Source organism: Grammomys surdaster, unplaced genomic scaffold (genome assembly GCF_004785775.1).
Source record: "Grammomys surdaster isolate TR1022 unplaced genomic scaffold, NIH_TR_1.0 129, whole genome shotgun sequence".
NCBI classification, from domain to species: Eukaryota; Metazoa; Chordata; class Mammalia; order Rodentia; family Muridae; genus Grammomys; species Grammomys surdaster.
The window spans coordinates 21,431,741-21,455,269 of NW_021604587.1; the positions used below are offsets into that span (position 1 = coordinate 21,431,741).

A 23,529-nucleotide genomic window follows, 5' to 3' on the forward strand; every position below is an offset into this window, starting at 1 on the left:
AGCATGTGTGTACACCGGAAGAGCATAAACATGCCACACAAGCATGTGTGTACACCAGAAGAGTATAAACATGCCACACAAGCATGTGTGTACACCGGAAGAGCATAAACATGCCACCAGAAGAGCATAAACATGCCACACAGCATGTGTGTACACTGGAAGAGCATAAACATGACACACAAGCATGTGTGTACACCAGAAGAGCATAAACATGACACACAGCATGTGTGTACACCGGAAGAGCATAAACATGCCACACAAGCATGTGTGTACACTGGAAGAGCATAAACATGCCACATAAGCATGTGTGTACACCAGAAGAGCATAAACATGCCACACAGCATGTGTGTAGACCAGAAAAGCATAAACATGACACACAAGCATGTGTGTACACCGGAAGAGCATAAACATGCCACACAAGCATGTGTGTACACCGGAAGAGTATAAACATGCCACACAAGCATGTTTATTTTCCTCAGACCAAAGTAGGCTCCTTTTAAAACCAATAGAAGAACACTCATTCTCCAGGAGACATCTAATTGATAAGGGGGTGCTTTACAGCAGAGAAGAAAGGCCAAGGTGAGGGACCATGCATGTCTCTGGGTTCTAATGGATGGCTTTGCAGTCTGGAGGACCAGGTGAAACACTGATGTGGAAAAGGTCCCGCCTTAGCCCATAGATAATTATGACCTTTATGTGTCAGTTGAATTAAAAAAAATTACACCAAGGATGCTAAGCCTAAACATTTTGAAAAAAAAAAAAGATTCCCTCAAGTCAAGTAAACATTTATTTATTTTTTCTCCCAGAGCAAGAACTTAGAGGTTCAGTCAATAGAATATGTTGGTGCTTGAGATGCTGATTTCTAGTCTCTGTACTGGGGACCAGGGAAGAAAGTCCTGCACGGACTCTCATTAGTGAGAAGGGATGACAGACAACCCTCCAGGCATGAAGGTGTGATAGGAGCCATGAGATGCAGCAACAAGACGGGGCATAAGGAATGACAAGTATGATGGACAGGCTTGGTTATTGGTAAGAGGGGCTCCCAGTGAGCTGAGCAGGCATCTGGGCAGAGGTGGACTGAGTGGGGAGAGGAAGCTTGGTGGGGGAGGGGGAGGTCCCTTTTCATCTTTTTTATCATTTGTTGCCACATTGACTCAAATGGGTATGTAAGTTGAACTTAGCAGATGCTTACCAATGGTCACTGATCAATTCCATGATCCTCTGAGTTTGATTTTTGTTGACTGAATAGCTTAAAGGAACTAAAATCTGGTAGATGTATTATACTGTTCAGTCAAGTGGTTCTCAGTAAGGATACAATTTGTCTGTTTGGGGACATGTGACAATATCGGCAGACACTGTAATTATCATGGGATAGCACAAGGGGAGTCTACTACTGGTATCTTCCGGATGAAGGTCAGAGATGTCACTAAACATCTTGCATGGGACAGAATAAGTCCATGAAACCAAAACTTGCAGGTCCCAAACAGCAGCAGCAGCAGCAGCAGCAGCAGCAGCAGCAGCGGCAGCGGCAGCAGCAGCAGCAGCAGCAGCAGCATTAAGAAACCCTGATCGGGTCCCAAGGCAGCTAGCAGGGGCTGTGCAGGGGGAGTTTTTGTGAATACCTGCCATCTTGTCAAGGTATCTGGATAGCTCCACGAGGGGTAGACATAAGAGACTTTGAGTTACCTTGAACAGATTAGTTTTGCTTGTTTCAAAGCTGGGGGTAGATTAATTCATTAAATAGCATCGAGTCAAAGTTTTCTCAATGGCTTTGGTGGGAGGTAAGGGATGTTGAGGAGACAAGACTATTAAAAAGTTACATAGTCCAAAGAAGGTGGGAAGCAAGAAACACACATGCACCACAAGAGGAAGACACTGAGACAGGAGAGGGATGACTGACTCAAATGGGGGCTGGCAGTGGCTTTTCACCAGCAGGAAGGAAATAGGACCTGGGAAGGGAAAGCTGCAAAACCATGAAACAAGACACAGAATAAAAATTGCAATAAAATTAACAGTCACTGTTCTCCATCAAGGTCCGTCTCTCATCGGAACGGGTATGGCCCTCATGCCTCACTGGACAACGACAGGGGGACTGGAGCCATTACAAGGTCCCCTTCAAATACTGGAGGTCAGGCCTCTATCCCTGCCTTCGCAAGTTTAGAATTGCCACAGCCCTTCTATACTTAGAGAAGGGAGGAGAGGTCAGGGGCAGCCCTGCTTACACACTGAAGGCCTAAAATCAGCCATAGGCCTAAAATCAGCAATAGACCTGTCATACATGTATACTAACACCAAGTCTTGGGTCTCAGTGGAAAAACATTGAAACAGATGGCTATAAGATAAACAGGCAGCTTTTGTGGAAATTTACAAGCCTGAGTAGTCATAGACCTTGTAAATAGGTAGCCTTGGCAGACAATACCAACTTAGATAAGAACAAGCGAATCATATGCAGAGTCATAGTGACTTGTCCTCTGAACCTTCACCCAGCCGATACCCGGTTCTGAAGATATCTGTATTCCCCCTGAACACCCACACTCCAGTGTCATTCCCTTCCCCACATCCTGCCTTTCTGTGTTTATAACCCCTGTGTGAATGAATTACGATTTGAGAAAAAATAAATTAAAAAAAAAAAGTCTGTCTCTATGCTGAGTGTGATAGCAGGCATGTTACTATGACAACAACCGTCATCTAAACAGAGAACTGAGATAGATGGTCCAGCAGAGGCCTGTTGTGATCTCAGGAGGCTTGAATCTCTTACTGATTTTGAAAAGACACTGAAGCATGGGGCGTGTTACCTGGGGTGTGTTGCAGAGGTACCGAAGCAGTTCCCCGATGTACTGAATGACAGTGGCATTGTACTTCCTGCAGTCGTCCCAAAACTGGCTGGCTGAGAATTTGCTCCTCAAAGCTAAAGTAGCCCCTATAGAAAAGGCACAGAAAACACCTCTCCAATTAGGAAATTAAAAATGAGCTAAATCAAATACATGCTGAGTACCTATTATACTTAATGCAAAGCATAACGAAGACTTATTATCACCCATGTGAGCCTCCAATATATGGAAGAGGAGAAGATCCATGGTGAATCCTTCTAATATCATCTACATGAGGTTTATGAGGCAGAGGAGAGGAGGGGGGGATCCTGGGAAGGGGAGGGAAAGGGAGAAGAGAGGGAGGGAGGAGAAAGGGAAGGGGAGGGGAAAAGGAAGAATAGAAGAAAGAATTGCTACCAGAGCCATGACTATATGACCTTGTGGGGCAAGGCATGAGCTAATGTGATGAAGCCAAGGGCCAGGAGGTGGTCAGGTTTCCCCAGACTATCATCTGCTCACCCAATTGCAAGGGTCTTTAAAGAGGAGAAGATGTAAACAGGGGAGTTGCAGGGCATGCTCTGAAGATCAAAGAAGGGACCATGAGCCAAGGGATTCACGCAGCCAGCCTCTAAAAGTGGAGACGCCCAGGACATGATCTTCAGCATCCTGGGTGAATGCAGCCCCGCTGGAGACAGCTGGCTTGAGGGCTCCAGATTTCCAGAACAATAAGCAAACAGATCTGTGTTGCTGGGAGCCATTGAGCTTCTGGCAATTTGTTATAGTAGCAACAGGAAACCCGCACACATTTTCCATGCTATTTGCTTATTTTTACTCCTAAATATACCAAAGACTAGTGTCGAAAAGAGACTTTCAGAACGACTTTTCTCCTCTGGCTTGTGTCTGTGGTGCTGCAGGTGCTATCTGCCTGCTCTGGAGACTCCAACCATCCTCCTCTTGAAGATCCAGTAGTATGCCTCACGCTCGCAGTTTTGCTCCTGAAGGGCGGGGCTGTTGCCTGGCAAAGGACTTCAGGGTGGATGAGAGTAGATAAAGGAGAGAAACGGATGCTTGGACCAAGAGTTTTAGTTCAAGCTGCTGTAAGAAACGATCATAGTCAGGCTAACTTACACTAAAGATAATTTCTCCCGGTTTTGGAGGTTCAAAAGCAAGGCATCAGCAAATCCAGTGTCTGGAAAGGATGCTCTTTTTGGTCTGGGAACAGCCGCCATCTCTCTACACCCTCTTAAGAGGAATGGCAGAGCAAGTGAGGAGACTCTCTACCTGCTTATCAAGGAACTAACCCAATGTTCAAAAGCTCCACACACACGGCCTCACACTTCTAAATGCCCTGCCTTTAACACTATCCCACCAGGGCTCAGACTTACAAACATTCACACACACACACACACACACACACACACACACACACACACACACACACACTATTATGTGTGCTATATATTTTATTTCAGATAAACCTGTCTATTTCCAAGGCTTATTTAAAATGAAGTGTCACATGGGACGAAAGTCAAGTTAATTTACTTCAGTGAAAGAATAAGGAATAGTTTTCTCAAAGAGGGGCTATGGGGCTGAACCTCCATGAGGAAACGTCCTCCTGAAAGGACGGACGATGCCAACTCCTATTTGGAAGGTGATGTTTGAGAAGGAAAGGGGAGCTGACGGCAGGGCTGCTACACCGACTAACACCAGGAAGCTTCGGAAGTAAGGATGAATAAAAAAAGGACAGCGGTGAGAGAAGCTTCAGTCAGATGCTGACAGGCAAGCTTCTGACACTGGAGAGTTACTTACAGAATCTAAGAATCTAGTGTTTCAACCTGGGTAAAGGCATACATCAGTTTACAGGAATGTCTTCCTAGATATATCGAACAATTAGGGAGTAGGGAGATAGAAATTACTTTAGGTGCTTGCTCAGGACATGTGACCTGGAAGGCCTTGTAGTCAATGCGGAAGCAAAGACTGTCTCTGGAAGACGGGAAAGTAGCTAGATTTGTTTCCCTTTGAGCAGATGTGTGTGTCAACTGCTGATACGTGTAGAGAAATTGAACTTACCAGCCACTATGCATCCGTGAAGGCCAATCATGAGGGCTGCGCTGTGGTACAGGGGCATTGTGGTGTAGATGACATCATGGGCCTTAATTCCACTTGCCAAAGCTAAGTTGGTCCCATACCATAGGCGATGGTGATTAATGGTTGCAGCTTTTGGAAGACCTTTGCAAAGACACAAGAGAAGGCATTGGTGAGCCACATTGGCCATTTATAGCATGGGATGGAGGGAGATCTGGGGATAACATTCCCTCATACCGTGCAGGGAGAATTGCATGATGGTGAGTGGGGTGGATGAACAGTCAGACATGGTGTGTATGTTTTTTTAATTGCTGAAAAACACCAGAGAGTAAATATTTTAGGGCTTGTGGGGTCGGTCATCTGGTCATTGCTGTGCTGACCCATCTCTGCTAGTGTGCTGAAAGCAACTGTGCATACACATAGAGCCTTAATGGTGGCTTGAACATGTGAGGCTGTGTTTGGTTCTCAAGGCATAGTCTGCTGAGCCCCGAGACAGGCAGGTGACATAGTGCTGCTCTGAAGAGACTGGATTCTTACTCTAGGCTCACGACTTTGTGAGGCATTTTCAAAAATTTTGATTTGAGAGATAAAACAAATGACATTGTCCAATCCACAGATGAGAAAGCTAATTTTTGGAGACTCCATAGTGCAGACAACTCACCCGTTTCATTTGTAATGATATGTATTTGCCAATTCCATTCAAAATACAAGTATGGTACACTTTTTTTTTGGGGGGAGATCTGCTCACATTTATAGACCTCCCTCACGTATGCAGCCATTTGCTTCTTCTCCCCGCTGCCTCATTTCTGTTATATGAGAATGTTATGATTTGTTTATATATTTTTGCTAATTCAGGTGATGTCATTGTGAATTATCTTGTTCACATGGCAATTCACACCATGAATGATGCCACAGGACAGAAAAACATGTCATTGTAACCTGAGTATGTAAATAATACATTGCCAGTTATGAGGGGGATCCCCACTCACTGCTCCCCCCCCCACCTGTAAAACATGAGACTGCTTCCTCATAGCCTTGCCAATAAAAGTGCAAACACTGGGCCTTTTGCCAATCTGAGAAGTGTAAATGGTATCTACTGTAGCTTTAGTGGGCTAAACTAAGCACACTTGCATTTTCTTAACAATAATTTGTGCAATTAAAAAGGTGTTCTTTTAAAAGTATGATTTCAATACTTCTCACAGATGATTACCTTCTTAGGGGCTCAGCTTGTGCTTAAGGCCCAAGGAGGCAACTCTAACTTCATGAGGAGGAAGGCAGGTCTCTGAGGCCCTTAGCCATGCACTGCCCCATGCAACAGTTTGTTCTGTAGTCAGCAAGTGGCCTATCACAGTAAACACAATTCCAAGTTCATCTCCTCTGTCAGTGCTGCAGGTCACCAATGGTGACTTCCCACTCTATACTAACATTAGGAAATAGAAGAGACCGTCAACAGATTAGTTGTTATTTACCACAGAAAAGACTCCTTTGAGTAGTAAAAGTTCTGAGTTGCATTTTTAAAATGATTTATTGTCTGTGCTTTGAGTACTTCCAGAACTTTCCTAATTTAACATTTTACACTGATTAATCAAGAAGAATATTTTGTAATGATTACATCATTTTGTGCTACCGATTTCCTTTGAGGGATAGGGAAAACATTTTGCTCTCTAAGTGCTTAAATAGACTTGTTTAATTACCTTATATAAGAGTAATATGAAAATATTTCATCCACAGGTAAAGCAAACAGTAAAACCAACATCAGCCACTCTGTTTTCCTGCTAATATCAAGGCTGAATTATTGGGATTAATTTTTGGAGTGTTAGAAAACAGTCCTGAACGTGAGCTTTCCATTTCCTTACTAAAACATGTAGCATGGAGAAGTCCCGCACTTCCCAGGGTTAGGATTGGCGTTCCCCATCACTAACTGAAAGCTCATTTCATCTCAGTTATAATAGAAGTTTCCAGCCTCATCTAGACATTCCATTATTCTTACAAAATGAAGGTAGACGTCCCGTGTATCAGGGCGGTGTCTGTGTACACTGGACAGTTGGTTACTTACGACATCTACCTTTCTGTTGGCGTGTCGATTTTGAACTTTTGATAAATAAAAAGTTACACACAGCATGTTACTGGCTTAGGCTTCACATTCCAAGCTTCTTGTTCTTATCTATTTAAGATAGAGATACCCACATTCATGTTGAACTGAGGCCTAGTCACTGCAATCTATCCGATGGCTACTGAGGGCCTGTTGGAGCAAAGGACAGAGATTCTGCGGGCTGGTGTTGAGATACAGGCTCAACAGAACCTTCAGTCTTAACCTTTGATTAATTAGCAAGGAGAATGCATACATGACTCATAATTTAATTTCCTCAGCATAATAACAAGGTTCATCACTATCAGCACGTGGGCCTGGCTTCCTGCCCTCTTTCCCACATTTGTCCCATAGCCTTCAGCTTATTACAGTTTGGTAACAGCTTCCCTGGCTTTTGATAGGCAGACTCTGAATATTTATTACACAAATTAGGAAGGGGGTGTTACCACCTTAATTGTATGAGTTTGGAGTGAGTTAGCCCAGAAGGTGAGTCTTGACACTTTACTTCTTGTCCTTAATTTCTTTAAAAGTCTCTGAGCCTATGAAATGGACAGATTCAAGGGCAGGAGAGCGCTGAATGAGTAATGTTTTTGAGTCTCTTGAAGAACCTGGTCTACAGTGACATGGACATTGCTTGTTTCAAGTAGCAGACACTACAATGTTTCTCGATAGTCCACAACATGCTAGTGCACACCTGATGACATACAGTGTTTCTGGCCCTGTGCATCAATACTGCATAGGAAAAATCAGCCTAAACAGGTATCACCCCATAGTTGTCCCCTGGTGTGTCCCGTTAATATGACCACATATTATAGATGGACTCTGGATATAAAAGGAAGAAAATACAATAAGCATTAAAATTTTCCAGTAGCCTGTTCAGGACCTTATTTCAACTTTCCCCCTCTAGTTATTTGTTAACTGTTTATGTGTTTTAGAGTAACTGACTGAATGTGTGTGGAGCTGGGGAAAGTCCAGTGGGATCACATGTGATGAAATGGGATCACATGTGATGAAGATTTCACGGGTGAGCTCTGAATTCCCTCAAGTATTAGTTCTCTGATAAGTTTTCCTGAGAGCAACAATATTAAAAGGTCAGGTCAGTGGTTAGATCCTTCAGGGCGGGCCCAGCTCTTGGAACTCCTCTTTTATTTACCTGTGGTACCCGAAGTATAAATGTATAATGCAGGCATGGTGAAAGTGATTTCAGACCTCCATGACTCCGGGGTGGGTTCCGCCGACACTCCGTCTATTTTGTCCAGTATTGTGTCCACGCCATTTGTGTTAGAAGTTCTGCTTACGTAGAAGACAGACACACCATCCTTTTTCAGGGTTGGAAGAACCTCCTCAACAGCTTCTTGTAGGTCTTAAGTTAGTGAAAAGAAATCCAAGCAAACTATATTAGCTGATTAGGCATGTACAGAGTCCCATAAACTTCATGATGCTTTGTATCAACCTTTATTTTTCTAAAAATGTATCGATAGAAGTGATACTTTCAGTTATGAATGTTTTGAGGCAGTGTTCCTCTATGTAGTCCTGGCTGTCCTGGAACTCAATATGTAGACCAGGCTGTCCTCACACTCTGAGATTCAACTGTTTTTGCCTCCCCAGTGGTGGGATTAAAGGAATGTGCCACCATGCCTCTCTAGTTCTGAATTTTAGTGTGGAGCTTGATGTGTTTGAAAGCATACACACAGACACACAAACACACCCACAGACACAAACACACACAAACACACACAAACACACAAGCACACAGACACACACAGACATACACAGACACACAAACATACCCACAGACACAAACACACACAAACACACACAGACACACAAACACACAGACACACACAGACACCCACAGACACACAAACACAGACACACAAACACACATACAGACATACACAGAAACCCACAGACACATATACACAGACACACGCATTCATACCCTGCCTCCCATGATTCCAATATCTGAGAGAATTAATTAAAATTGAGACCTGATGGTTTCATGAGCTCAACCGATGGTTTGTAGAAGAAATCACAGAAACAAGTATTGGCAAAACCCAAACCGTTTCAGTGCATATCACTGAAGCACCAATAGGCATTTCTAGAACATACCACACATAAAGGTCATTACTGTTGTAAAGTTTGAATCACACTCGGGAGTACAGGTGTCACGAACAAATCTATTTTTCCATGGGTTAAGTTTAAAAAAAAAACTACTTTGATTTCCTGCCCTTAATCTATAAAATTAAATCTTCTTAAAGCTTACCTGTCCTGAATCGTAAGAATATCTATTATTTTAAACAGACTTTCTTATTATTATTTTACGTGTATGGATGCTTTGCTTGCTTGCATGCATACGTACCACATGCATGCCTGCTGTCTGTAGAGGCTGGAAGAGGGTATGGGACTCCCTGGAGTTAACAAGGAATTGCTTCTTTACCAGCCTCCTCAATGTCAACCCCTCTCTGTTTGCAGCATATCTACCTACTATTGCTCATTGTCCAGTGTCCCCCATTCATTGTTCTTCAGTGACCGCACATCCCTTTTGAAGGAGCCCACTCTCCTTGTTGGGAAGAACTCATAGTCTCATCTCTGCCGGCCTTTCTGATACCACCTCTGACTGTCTGTCCTCTGCCCCTTGCCTCTGCTCACATGATCCACACGAAGCCCATACTAAACCTGCTTGCATTTATTAACCTTTGTCCAGGCCTTTCCACCTACTTAAAATGGTCTTTCACCCTTGCACCTCAAGTCCCTGGTCTTCCTTCTAGGCAGCCCAGGGGGGTAAGTCTCTCTTCCACCTTCACTTCGTACAGTTGGCTGGTCTCTTCTCTGGCTCCCACACAGGTCTGAGCATACTTGTTCCAGGATGTTTAGTACACAGTGTGACAAGATTCATTTCTAGTTTATGTGAAATCGTTGAGATTAAGGGATCATAACTTATTGTACAAAGGAGTGCATGTGTGCAGAAGGCTAGGAGCAAGGTGAAACTGCTTACTTAAAAGGATTTGCGACTTGGGATACTTTGAGTGAATAAGGCTTTAATAAAATGCAACGCAATAACTTCTGCATATGAGGCTCTCAGAAGGGACTTGGTCTGTGATCTTTATCTTTGACAGAAGGGATAGTCATTACCCCTACCCAATATAATTTACGTGGGTGTCACCTTGCAGTTCCAGGGTCTTGCTCACCTTACTAGAGAAGTCTTCCTTCCCTTAAATTAAAGCTACTGCTGTGAAGACTGAAATATAAACTTCCATGTGTGAATGCTATCTGTTAGCTGTGTAGTTGATATGACAACCAACTAGGACACAAAAACCTCAAGTACTCGATTTGTCGTAGTCTGAGATCCTCTGGACTGGGAAGCTGAAGTCTGTGTAGGGCATGGTCTTGGAGGCTGTCCCCGTGGGGTGACCAGGGAAGTAGACTAGATAGAGAAGTGCACACTAGATAGAAGAACCAATACAGTACACCGGTGGCCTCCCCAGCAGGGCCTCATCTGGGCCTGACATGGGTCCTCAGCATTGTCTCAGATTAAGGGAGCTGACCCCTGCCTCTACGCTTTCCTGTTAGCCCCTCAGACTGGCTCATTCAAAGAGTACTCTCGGACTGGTGTGTGTGTGTGTGTGTGTGTGTGTGTGTATGTGCACATGTGCATGTGTGTATGAACTGTCTTTAGCTAAAGCAGGTCCTGGAAAGGGTAAGCTGAGGGCTCCTGGAAGCTGAGGAAGGTGTCTTCTGTCAGCTTCAACAGTGACAGAGGTTTATCTTCCTGAAGACAATATTTTTCCACATGGTTCATGAGATCATACTCTGCCAAAGGGAAGGCTCCTGGAATGTACAACACAGAGAAAAAACATATTCTCTGGGTGATAACTCAGGCAAGTGTTAATGAGCCTTGATTTTATAGAGAATTTTGAAGGAGCTGTTTTGAAGGGAGGGCTGTTTTTTTTTTTTTTTTTTTTTTTTTTAGAATTGAGACTGTTAAGCCTTAAGAGTTTCTAAAAGTCAAGTCAAGCTGGCTGGGTTAATTCTCAAGACAAACACTACTGCATATTTCTTTTACGTACATGTCTTTGCATCAGATCCTCTGGGACTGGGGTTGCAGATGGTTGTTAACTGCCATGTGGAGCACTGGGAATCGAACCCAGGTCCTCTGGAAGAATAGCCAGTGCTCTTAACCACTGACTCACCTTTCTAGCCCATGTACATGCTCTTTGTAACAAAGAGTTCAAAAATTTTCATCAGCTGAAAAGCTGAAATTTAAAATACAGAACCAAGTTCACATCTCCAGGACCACAAATAACCAAAGTAAATTATTTGCAGGAAGAACGCTGCTGGAGGTCTCACACAACACCTGAGTTCAAATTATACTGCAGAGCCATAGTGACACAGGCAGCATGGTGCTGCCATAGAACAGACATGTGGACCACCAGGATGGGACAGAGTTACTCAAGAATAAACCTACACAGCTGTGGCCACCTTAAGGTTAACAAAGATATAACAATACACTGGAAAAAGATATTCTGTTCAATAGATGGTGTTGAAACAAACTGGATATCCATCTATAGAAGAATGAAATTAGATCCATCTCTCTAATCTTGCTCAAAAAACAAAAAAATCAATTCAAGGTGGATCAAAAGGCCTTAGTTTAAAACCTGAAACACTTGAAGCTGTTGGAGAAAACTGCTGTGTGAGGAATAAACTCTAAGACACAGGCAAGAGCTTTCTAAACAGGAAGCCAACCACACAGGAATTAACAAATTAAGTCTAAGGAATTAAGTCTCAGGAATTAACAAATGGGGCTCTATGAAAGTAAAGTTTCTGCACAGCAAAGATCACCAGCAGAGCGAACAGACAGCCTACAGGATAGAGAAAATCCTTGCCAGCTACCTCAGACTAGAGGCTATTATCTAGAATATGTAAACAACTGCAAAAATTAGATACTCCAAAACCCTGTCAATGAACACAGGGACTAACAAAATGATGGAGTGCGGGGTGGAGGGGTTTCAAAAGGAGAAACACAAGTGGAAACAAGTATTCCAAAAAGCATGTAACAACCTTGTCCATCAGGGAAATGTAGATTAAAGCTACTTTGAGATTCTGTCTCATCCCAGGCAGACTGACCTTCATCCAGAAGTCAACAGCAAAGTGACAGGAGAGGGATATTTCTAGCTGCCTCTTGCCTCACATTGTCTCCAAAGTGGCTTTGTGCATTCGAGAGACTCGTCAATATTAACACAGATCACCTGCCCTGTTAATACCTTTCTTTTGCAAAATCTGGGAAAGTAACAGGATAGAAAGAGTAACAGGTAGTTGGAGAGATGTCTCAGAGGTTAAGAGCACTGACAGCTCTCCCAGAGGTCCTGGGTTTAAATCCCAGCAACCACATGGTGATTCACAAACATCTGTAATGGGATCTGATGCCCTCTTCTGGTGTGTCTGAAGACAGCAACAGTGTACTCACATACATGAAATAAACAAATCTTAAAAAAAATTCCAGTTATGAAGCAGAGAAGTTGTCTCTTTCCAGATAACAAGAAATTCTTGGGAAGGCTTTTGGAAGGGCCATGTTCTTTCTGGACAGGATGTGGGGAAAGAGGAACCCTTATCAACTGCTTCTGGGAATGCAAACCAGTAAAGGCATTATGGAAACCAGCATGGAGTTTTCTCCAAAAAATTTAAAATGGAACTACTATATGACCCAGATCTACCTCTCCTGGGCATTCTCTCACAGAGCACCGGCACTTCCCTGCTCACTGTTACAGTAGTCACAATAGCAAGGACTGGGGCCAGCCGAGTCCATCCCTGGATGAGTGGACAATGAAAACTTACTCATACACAATAGAGGTTTATTCAGATGTAAAGAAAACTGAAATCAGAAATCTGCAAGAGAGTGCACAGAACTGGAGAGTATTAAATGAGATAATCCAGGCTCAGGAAGATAAAAATGAGATGTTTTCTCTCACATTTGGGTTCTAGCGTACGGTTGGTGTGTGTGTGTGTGTTCAGGATCATGAGAGGAGGAAAAAGAGTTGAGGATGAGGGAAGGACACAAGTGACACGAAGAAAGGAACCCGTGAGTGGGGGTGAAAGGGAACAAGGGCGTCAGACAGACACCAGAGCAGAATGGGAGAATCAACTTTATTTTTTTTTCTTGAGGCAGAATCTTATGTCATAATTCTAGCTGGCCCGGATATTGCTAGGTGGACCAGGTTAGCCTTGGATTCACAGAGGCCTTTTGAGTGCTGAGACTAAAGGTGTGCACCACCATGTGCAGCATACAGAAACAAGTTTTAAACAGAAATGCCAGAATTAAATCTAATATATGTACTAATTAAGCACTAATACAAAACTAATTCACCTTTCTGTACCAAGCTCAGATGGTTGATCAAATAAACAAGTGTCCTGGAAGTGGAAGTGGGAGGAACAATCTGCCTGTGTCTCTAGGTCCCTGTTACTATCCACAGAGACCTGGGCAAGCAATGCCCTCTTCCAGGCCTTGGTTTGTTTGGCTATCAAACAAATGGAATTCTGAGTCTCAAAGCCTAGTTCTCAGATCATCAGGAGCTGAGGAAGGGCTGGGCTGGTCCCACCACAACCCTAATGAGTTTAGGGCTAATTCTCATGTTTACTAACATTTCTTTTTGTGGGTACAAACGTATGAAGCTGAAAGACTTAGTCTGCCTAAGGCCCTGCCTTACTCAGACAATCCTGAGAGCCAGGCAGGCAGTACTCCTCCACCCCAGCACATCCACGTCTACTTTGGACTCTGGTTCTCTTTACAGAGACCTTTACAGAGACACTCTGACTAGGTCAGAGTGTATGATGTACAAAGGTATCTCTGTTGTTTGGAGAAAGAAACTTTCTCAAATATGTGGTTGTTCTCAAAGGTTAGTTTGCACATTTCCACACGGCACAGCTACCAAACATGCAACTTTGGACTCTCAGGGACTATTTCAGGTCAGAGGGCAACCCTGTGTCACATAGAAAGAAATCTCAGGGATTCAGAAAAAAAGTGATATTTTGGTTTTAAACTGTGTCCCATCTTAATGCTAGTGAGAGCTTTAGGCCCACTGACAAGTTAGGGTCAAGTCTGATTTGAATGTAGGAATTTCAGTATATTCTCCATGTAAACATGGTGTCCTGTGGCAGGCCACTACTGTCTACACCAGGCAGGAAGTACTGATTGAGCATCCCTAATTTGAAAGTTAAAGTACTCCAGAATTCTTTCTTTCTTCTTCTTCTTCCTTTTTTTTGGGGGGTGTGTGTGTGTGACCATGATTCCACAACACTGCTGCAAGTAGCTTTGTTTCTCACACGTTATTAAGTGCACTGTATAAAGTTACCTTCATGCTCAGGCAATATGGTGTATATGAAACACAAGTAAAGTCTGGATATATACACAAATATTCCAAAATTTGAAAACATATGAAATCTGGACACTTTTGGGTCTGAGCAGTTCAGATCAGGGAAACCCAACCTATAGGTAGTTGTGTTTCTAACTTTGTTAGAAAACCAAACTCATTAATCATTTAAACTTCAGTCTCTGTGGGTTAAACTGTAAGCCCTATGAAGTTCCCCCAAGTGGAGCAGGGAAGTCTAAGCCGGAGATGTTGAAGTGCTTCCTCAGTTGGAACACAGGCCACTGTATTAATCAACTTCGCTCTCAGAAAGCTGACAACAGAACAGGCTTTTGATAGCCTTCCAGTTCTGAAGGGTTAAGTCTTTAGAGATTGTTGGGAAGTGTCTTTGAAGAACCAGGCCCTTTGCATTATTGGCTGCCTTTAAAATAATCTCTCTACTTTTAAACTTTAGTTTTGAAGCCTCTGTTTTTCACATTACATATTTTATGTCACATGTGACAGGTTTATAAATTTCCTGGTTTCTTAGAAGTTAATGGGCATTTAGATTTTTGAGGGCACTAGGCAAACTGCTTGGTTTGTCTTGGTTTCCTGAGCTATGAAGCCAAGGGCAGAGCAGATAGATTCTTGACTCTCTAAAGCATCCATCTGTGTAGAGGATGACACTGTGTAAGAAACATGGGCTTTGAAGATCGAGCTGGGCTAGAAAATTTTGCCTGTTTCCTCAATCATACAACAGAGGCGTGATTTTTAATTTATCAGAACATTACAGTATTTGGCACAGATGAGCATCCCAAAGAGTTCAGACTTCTGGATCTGCTCATCTTCTGTATTGTTACTAATGTCAGAATCCTGGTTAGGCCTCTCCTTACTGACTGTGAGAAGCAGCGGCTGACGATGGAGTTCAGAGACTAACTGCTGGGGGCTGAGGAAAGAAGGACTTTCCCATGATTGAAGTCTAGCAAAGCCAGAGGCTGGATCCACTGCAGCTCTCATCCAAGGCCCTCAGAATTTTAATGTAAATGTTTTAAGTCCTGATTGGAGGAATGGATTTAGAAGTGGATCCCTCTGGATAACTTCAAGTCTTCCTTCGACTGTGGACATGAAGCTTTGGATCTCTGGGTTGCACTTAGAAACCCCATAATATCCTTTATGTGTTGTGAAGATTAAAGACAACGTTGTGCATATACAGTGGTCCCCTGGGTTAACATTGAGGGTGGGTGGGAACTGCCTCGCGCAGAACGCGGATACATATTTCTTCTTGTCACCTCTAAACAACAGCGTAAGCACGAGTGGCTTAGCATTCGGCATTGTGTTAGGTATTGTAAGTAATCTGGACTCCGCACTAGAAGCCTGAAGCGCTTAGCATAGTGCTTCGAAAGACAGGCCACTTTACATCTAGTGATTCTAAAGATTATTAATGAGCGTCGTACATCTGGAACTGACCTCTTTTCCCGCTTCCCGGCCTCCCATCACACTGCAACCCCGAAACCAAGGCAAGGAGCCCCCCCTCCCCACTCCCACGGTTAGGGCCGGCGGTCTGCAGCTCACCTGGGGAGGCCAGCAGCACCTTCGCCCCACAGCACTGAAAGCAGTGCAGCAGAGACTTGGCACGGATGTTGTAGTTGAGGCACGCCATGGGACAGCCCAGTTTGAGCAGTCCCAGCCAGAGCCACACGTAGGCCGGCTCATTGCCCATGAAGAGGGCCACGCAATCCCCCTGTCGCAGGCCCAGGTGATCGTGCAGCGCCCGCGCCACTTGGTTGCTACGCCGGTCCACCTGGGCGTAGGTGAGCGTCTCATCTCGGAACAGCAGGAAGGGCTTGTGCGGGGTCTTGCGCGCTTGCTCTAGGAAGACCCGCAAGATGGTGCGCACGGGCCGCCGCTGCCCGTAGCTGCGCACTTGCCGGGCTATGTTGGCTATCCGCAGGAAGTACCGCACGTCCTGGAGGAGGTAGGGGCAGCAGCAGGTGAGCAGCAGAGGTAGCAGCAGCAACCCCGCCAGGCCGGTGTAGAGCACGGGCAGCATGGCGGAGGCTGCGGGGTCCCCGGTCCCCGCCGGGGCTGAGGGAGCGCTCGAGGCGTGCAGCGCGGCGGCAGGCGGGAGAGAAGCAGAGCAGGAGGTGGCGACCGGGCTCGACCGCTGCACGCGCTGCGACTGCGGGTGGCGGCTCGGCTGCAGGTGCCCGCGGCGCTCGCGGCTGTGCGGGCGGGACGGCCGTGGGTCCCGCCCCCTCGTGGGGGCGTCTCGTGCGCTCAGGGGGCCGCCTCTGCCAGCCTGAGTGGCCCAGGATGCCACAGCACTTGCGTTCAGCGTCTGGAGTCAGGTGAGATCTAGTTATCCGCAAACGAGGATCGCAAATAGCCGAGGTTGAAAAGGTCGGAGGCGGCGACTCAGACGTGAGGCTGTTGTTAGTTATTCTTCTCACACAGCGCCTTTGTTTAATCAAGCACCTTATAAACGCACCGCGACTCTATTAACAGCGGGCACCAGGTGCCACGGCCAACGCAGAGTCCCACCTCCCCTCCTTGGTCCCAGAGGCTTTCCGCTAGATCTCTCTTTGTTTCTCACGTTTGTTTCACAGCTCAGAGAGTATCCTGTGGCGAAGATTTCAAGGTTGAATAAAAGCGCCAGAGATGGTCGCATCTAGCTGTTTCCAGTCTGGGCCACCGCTGCACCAGCCACACCTCTCTAGGTATTTCGAGCCTCGCCTGATTTGGGAAATCAAGCGACGGGATCCTGTTAATTTTGTTTTGAGATTTTGTTCTGTTAAGCGATCCTCTTTCCAACATTAACAATTCGACGAACATTTACCAAGAAAACACAAGAGAGCAAACTAAGTAAATGATGACATATCTTAAGAAGTTCTTTTCTTCAAGAAGTTTGATCTATATATTAATGCCCCTTGGTAGTTGTACTGTACAAGGCTAGCATGCTTGCTACCAAGTAGGATCAGGTCCTAAGTAAATATGTGCTTCCTTATCACAGTCTCCTGTCCTGTGCTCATCCATGTTGTTGTATGACAATCACAGTTTTGAAACTTTAGAGTTCTCAGATGATCCTTTCATGCTTGTTCACTGACAGGAAAGGGAAGTTTAGGGAGGGATGATACTTGGTCATGAACCACTGCAGCTCTGGTTTCCTGTGAAAGCCTTGGAAGGGGCTGAGGAGCTATTGACAAGCAATGACTGGTAGGGAGGGAGTTTTCCTTAGTGACATGGTCCCTAGTAGGTCGACCTTGCTCTAGTGGATGGCCCTATGGCCTAACTGTACACACACATGCGTGCGTGCGGACACACACACACACACACGCACACATGTGTGCGCACACATATATATATGTATATACATATATATATATATATATATATTGTACAAATTGGATCAAGGAATATTGGATAAAAGAAGAGGGCATCAAGGAGAGAAGTGATGGAGTGAATATGATCAAAATACATTGTATGTATGTGTGAAGTTCTCAAGGAATTAATAAAAATATTATGCTCAAAGGCTACCTAGTAATATATAAGATTTGAAACAGGAACAGTTTGGTCCCGGGTCATTAGCTACTCTCTCAGAACCTTGAGTCACAGTGTCATTTTGTCCTCTTATTTTCTAGGTGTCTGATAATATCTTCTTTTCATTTCCACTACTGAAAAAAATGTCTCTCATAGCCTTCTGACCTCTTTTACATTCTCAGGACCACCTCAAGCAGCCCTTTCCTGTGTCTGGACTGTCTTTCTACTGCTGGTCTAGCTCTCATCCAGTGAATGGTTACATCAGTTCCCGGAGGAGTTGGAGGGCTTTCGTCATCCCTGAGAAGAAGGCAATAGTATTAACCACAGAATGATTCTCTGGTGTGCACTTTTTTTTTTCCCCTCTGTGATCTCAGGGCCAGCTTTTTTCCATCCCATCTCTTTAAAAGAAGGTATTTATTATTCATTTGTGTATGTGTGTGCACACATGCATGTGTGCTCGTGCAACTGTGCTTGTGTAGATGGCATGCGTGTGGTGGTCATTGGCCTACTTTTGTAGAGTTGTGTTTCTCCTTCCACCTTTATGCAGGTTTGGGGGATCCAGCTCAGGTCACCAAGCTTCCACGGCAAGCGTCTTTGCCTGCTGAGCCATCTTGCCCTTCCATTCCATTTCAGTGTAGCCTTCTGACCTAGAATCTCTTCCTCAAGCTATCTACTCAGAAAGCTCAGTTATCACAGATGTTCTTTGTCTCCTTCTTCTTGTCCATTAGGTTAACTTTGCACTCACCTTTCAGTGGCAAGTGAAAGCAAACAAAGCCCAAGGGGCTCAATTAGAAACAGGAATTAGGAAGGGACTGGTAAATCCAGCAATTAGATAAGCTTCAAGTGGCTTAAGTTTCGGATTTGAATTTATTCTTCCTTTCTCTATTTCTTCTATTTACGTCCTCTCTTCTCACCCAGGCTGTTCTTCATGAATCCAAGATGGTTGCCTTTTCATATGGTGTGTGCTTCCTGGATCAATGTCAGAGAAATACAATAATCCTTTTTTCTTAGAAGTTATTTAAAAATTTCATGACTGGATCGTATGCTTGTCCCAGACCCAGTCCTCTGTGGGTACGAGAGAAGAGAATTGCTGGTTGGTTTAATCTAACCGAGGCTCACCCGTGGAGCTGGGAGTATATCAAGTCTATCTAGAGCAGTGGCTCTCAACCTTCCTAATACTGCCACACTTTAGTACAATTCCTCATGTTGTAGTGACTTCCAACCATAAAATATTTTCATTGCTACTTCATAGCTGTAAGTGTGCTACTGTTATGAATCATAATCTAAGTATCTGATATGCAGGATATCTGATATTCAACCCCGAAAGGGTCAAGGCCCATGGATTGAGAACTGCTGGTCTAGATCATTTGTTGGAAACTTCAGGGTACTCTGAAAAGGGGAGACAGGGCTGGAGATGGCCGAGGGGTTAAAAGCATGTGAGAACCCGAGTTTGATTCCCAGTAGTTAAGTCAGGAAGCTCATAACTGCCTGAAATTCCATCACCATCTGATGCCTCTGTGCCTCTGGCTTCTGAGGGCTCCTATACTCATATGCAAGGACACAGATGCAGACACAGGTACACACACATAGACACACACACTGAAAATAAATCTTAAAATCTATGTTGGGGGAGACAAAGGAAAAAAAATTCTAAAGAAGGGCAGAGGAGGAAACAAACAAATCCATGTCTTGGGGATCTTCACCCCAGTGACTTTAACTTTGAGCCTGGAGTCACCTTTGCTCCACTCCCAGTTAGTCGTTCTTCCATTTAATCATGTTATCACAATAAAACGCCGTGAACTTTGTAGCTTTGACAAAACAGAAATTCACTTCTCATCGTTTTGTAAAACTGCAAAGTCCAAGCTCGGAGTCTGGGGACAGGATGTTTTTCACAGATGTTACTGGAATCTGTCCTCACATGGGGAAGGGCCAGTGAGCTGCTTTGCAACCTGTTTTATCAGGACAACAATGGCACGAGGGAGGATTCTATCCCAATAATTACTATGCCGTCCCCTTGGGGGTTGGAAGCAGTTTGATTTGGGGTGAAGGAAGCACAAACACTGGCAGACTTCTTGGGAAGGGTCTCTCCTTTCACGACTCTGCACTCAGTGACGTCAGTAGCCTCTCTCTGATCTCTGTCCTCTTCTACACATGTCTTTAGCAATGATTAGATTTGTCCGGCATTCAAGATTATCCCTTGCAGGAGCCAGCTGGGCACTGACTCTTAATTGACTCTCTCAGAGTGCTATCAGAGTGCTATCATTGAAGGTCTACTCACGTCACTGTTGGGATATTATGATCTAGGATGTGAAGTTCATTTGGTTTTACTCTTCCGACTATGATTCAGACTTTTGTTAGCTTCATTAACATTTATTTATTGAGACTGCTCTATAAATAAAATATAACCAGCAATGGACATTTAGCAGTGAATTCAGACTTAATTCCAGTGGCTTCTTTCAGAAGTACCCCTTTAACAAGTCCAATGGCCGTCCCATCTCAACCCCATGTGCATTCTTCTGCAACCCACTCCTTCCCTCTCTTTCTCTGGACTCTACCCCTCTACATCTCAACTTGCCTCAGTCAGTGCTTAGATTTCTGGATTTCTCAGCCCAGCAGCATTTTAAAATAAATCTTGGGCCTCAAAAATAAGATAAACAGCTTTAATTTTTTTGTTTAATCCCTCCACTCCCTTCCTAAACAGTATATTTTAATTATTATTTAGTAAAATACATTTCAGTAGTAAGAGAAAATATACCTGTTCTGTAAATTTAAAATGGTTATTTTTATACTATGTGTCTTTTACCACAATAAACATTAAAGTTGATTATGTATTACATCAACATATAAAGATAGAAGGCAAGCACAGTGGTGTGTGTGTATCTTCCTCTAGTTGTTCAGAAGGCTGAGGCATAGTTGGGAGCTCAAAGCCTGCTGGGTAACAGTGGGTTGCTATTTCAAGTACAAATGGGAAATTTTAAAATAATTTTGAAGGTAGAAAAACACACAAGTTTTTGTCTTAGCATACATACAGAAATTTTTAGAAAGAAATGTTTTTCTGTATAATGTTGTCCATTCTGAAACATAAATTTAATACTGAAATGTGGGCTTTCCTTAACCCAAGACTGCCCTGTTACAGAGATTCTCCAGTGTCACCTCTTCAATGAGCTTTTAGGAAGATGGAAATTAGGTTCCCCCTCACCCACTCTTTCATATCTACCAGGACTCCTCACTTTTGTCATCAGGATTGTAGACGCCATCAGAATTTTAATGCAATTCTTCCCAGAAACTGAAAAAAAAAATCTTCAACTTGATGTGGAAACACAAAAGACCTAGAATAGCCAAAAGAACCATAAACAACAACAACAACAACCCCCAAACTAAACCAATCAACCAAACAAAAATTCCCAGCTGTCTGAGCTAACACTCTACTTGATTTTAAGTTATATTACAGAGCTGAAACAGTAAAAACATCATGATACTGACATAAAATAGACCCAATGATCAGTGGAAGAGGACTGAGGACCCACATATAAGCCACACCCATTCAGTCACTTGATTTCTGACAGAGGCCAACAACACACACTGGAGAAAAGACAACATCTTCAACAAATGGTGCTGATTGAACTGGGTAGCTTCATGTAGAAGAATCCAACTAGGTCATTCTCTCTCCTTCTACATAAAACTCCAAATGGTCCTCAAGAAAAGACATGCCCCCTGAATCAGGCAGCATATGGAATATGCTTCAACTTGTGGACACACAAAAGGACTCTCTGAGCAGGATCCCAGTAGTATGGGCATTAAGACCAATACTTTATAAGTAAGACCACATGAAACTAAAATGTTCTGTATAGAAAAAGGCACCATCATTCAAATGAAGATGTAGCAAAAAGAATGGGGAAAAAGTAGTTATCAGCTATGCATTTAATGGAGGGTTAGTATTTACATATGCAAGGATATGAACACCTGAACATCAAGAAGACAAACAACCCAGTTTAAAAAAGGATACAAAACTAAACAGTTCTCAAAAGATGAAATACAAATGGCTGAGAGATATTTTAAAAAATGTTTAACATCCTTAGCTGTCAGGGAGATAAATGCAACTTAAAACTACTTTGAAATTTCATCTCACCCCAGTCAGGATGGCTAATATCAAAACAAAATGTAATAAAACATGCTGGGATGCATGTGGGGAAAGGGGACACTTTCTCATTCTGGTGGGAGTGCAAATGGGTGCAGTTGTTATGGAAACCAGTGTGGCTGTTCCTTAAAAAGCTAAAAAAATAAGCCTGGCTGTGGTGGCACACACCTTTAATTCTAGCACTTGGAGGTAGAGGCAGGCAGATCTCTGTGAGTTCAAAGCCAGCACAGTCTACAGATCAAGTTCCAGGTCAGCCATGGCTACACAGAGAAACTCTGTCTCAAAAAACCAAACAACCAACCAGCCAACTAAAACTAACAACAACAACAACACAACCACCACCAAAAAAAACAACTCCCCCAAACAAAATGAAAACAAGAAAAGCTAAAAATTAATCTACCATGTGATCTAGCCATGCCACTCTTGGCCATATAACCAAAGGATATGGCCCTACAGAAGCACCGGCTCATTCATATTTACTGGAACTTGTGACTAGATATGTCATAGATTCAAGAGGAGAACTTACTACCATTACTTTGCTAATGGACATAGTATACCGGCTTCTAATGACTTACTGTTATACTGATAACTGAATATGTCTCTCAACTTGCATCAGAGAAGCTTCCATCTTCAGTAAACACTGATTAACACAGGGACCTAAGGATGGTCAAAGTGGAGCGAACAAGAACCTTGGGGCTTCCCGAAGCTCAGGAATCATTGCTGAAGAGGAAATGGGAAGATCCTAAGAGGCAGAGGTGGTGGAGTACTGTAAGTAAACAGTGTTTTCTGGATAAAACAGGGCAGTTGTATGCATGAATTCATAGCAGATGAAACACCGGGCGCAAGAAGCATGCAAGCTCAAGCTACACAAAATCCCAGCACTGAGAAGGAAAGGTGGGCATGAAGCCCTACCCTCATGAAGCCCCACCCCTCATGAAGCCCCACCCCTAGCTAAGGAGCTATTTGTAACTAGTAGACAGTCAGGTTTCTTTAAGGGTGTGGTTCTTTGTGGGTTGACCACACTCCAGTGAAAGGCCACACATCCAAGAGTGTATGAACAGCACACACAAATTAGATTTTATGGTTAGAAATAAAGAATAGCACAAAGCTGGTGGGGTGAATATGATAAAAATACATTGTATAGAATTCTCAAAGAACTAATAAAAGCAAGAACAAAAAAGACTATAACTTGATATAGAAAAGGAAAGACTGTCACCAAAGATTTTACAGAACTAGTCCCCTGTCTGATACCAAAGCCAGACAAAGGTTCAGAAGAAAAGAAAACTACAGACCAATCTCCCTACAGACCATAAACACAGATGCAAAAGTTCTCAACAAAATACTTGCCAGATAAATTCAAGAACACATCAAGAAAAGTATTTACTATGATCAAATTGATTTTATTTCAAAGATGGTTTGATATATGTAAGTCAACAAATGTTATCAATTATGTAAATGTCTCAAGAACAGAAATCACATGATCATCTCAATAGATGCAGGAAAAGTTTCTGAGAGAATCCAATATCC

General features: G+C 43.6%; 1 protein-coding gene and 1 long non-coding RNA gene across 2 annotated transcripts in view; one reads left to right on the forward strand and one right to left on the reverse strand.

The window, feature by feature from the left end:
• The window catches only part of Slc27a2 (solute carrier family 27 member 2), a 37,592-nt gene extending 20,451 nt beyond the window's left edge, over nt 1-17,141 (reverse strand). The window contains exons 1-4 of the mRNA XM_028754604.1: nt 15,900-17,141; nt 8,138-8,347; nt 4,881-5,039; nt 2,796-2,920 (exon numbers count right to left, since the gene is read on the reverse strand). Of these exons, the coding sequence (XP_028610437.1) occupies nt 2,796-2,920; nt 4,881-5,039; nt 8,138-8,347; nt 15,900-16,377 (972 nt within the window). The 5' untranslated portion in view covers nt 16,378-17,141. The remainder of the gene's footprint in view (nt 1-2,795; nt 2,921-4,880; nt 5,040-8,137; nt 8,348-15,899) is intronic.
• Nucleotides 16,634-18,190, forward strand: LOC114610125. The gene is made up of 3 exons (XR_003709647.1): nt 16,634-16,675; nt 16,934-17,044; nt 18,047-18,190. It is a non-coding gene; the product is annotated as an uncharacterized LOC114610125 (long non-coding RNA).
• The last annotated feature ends 5,339 nt before the right edge of the window (nt 18,191-23,529 follow it).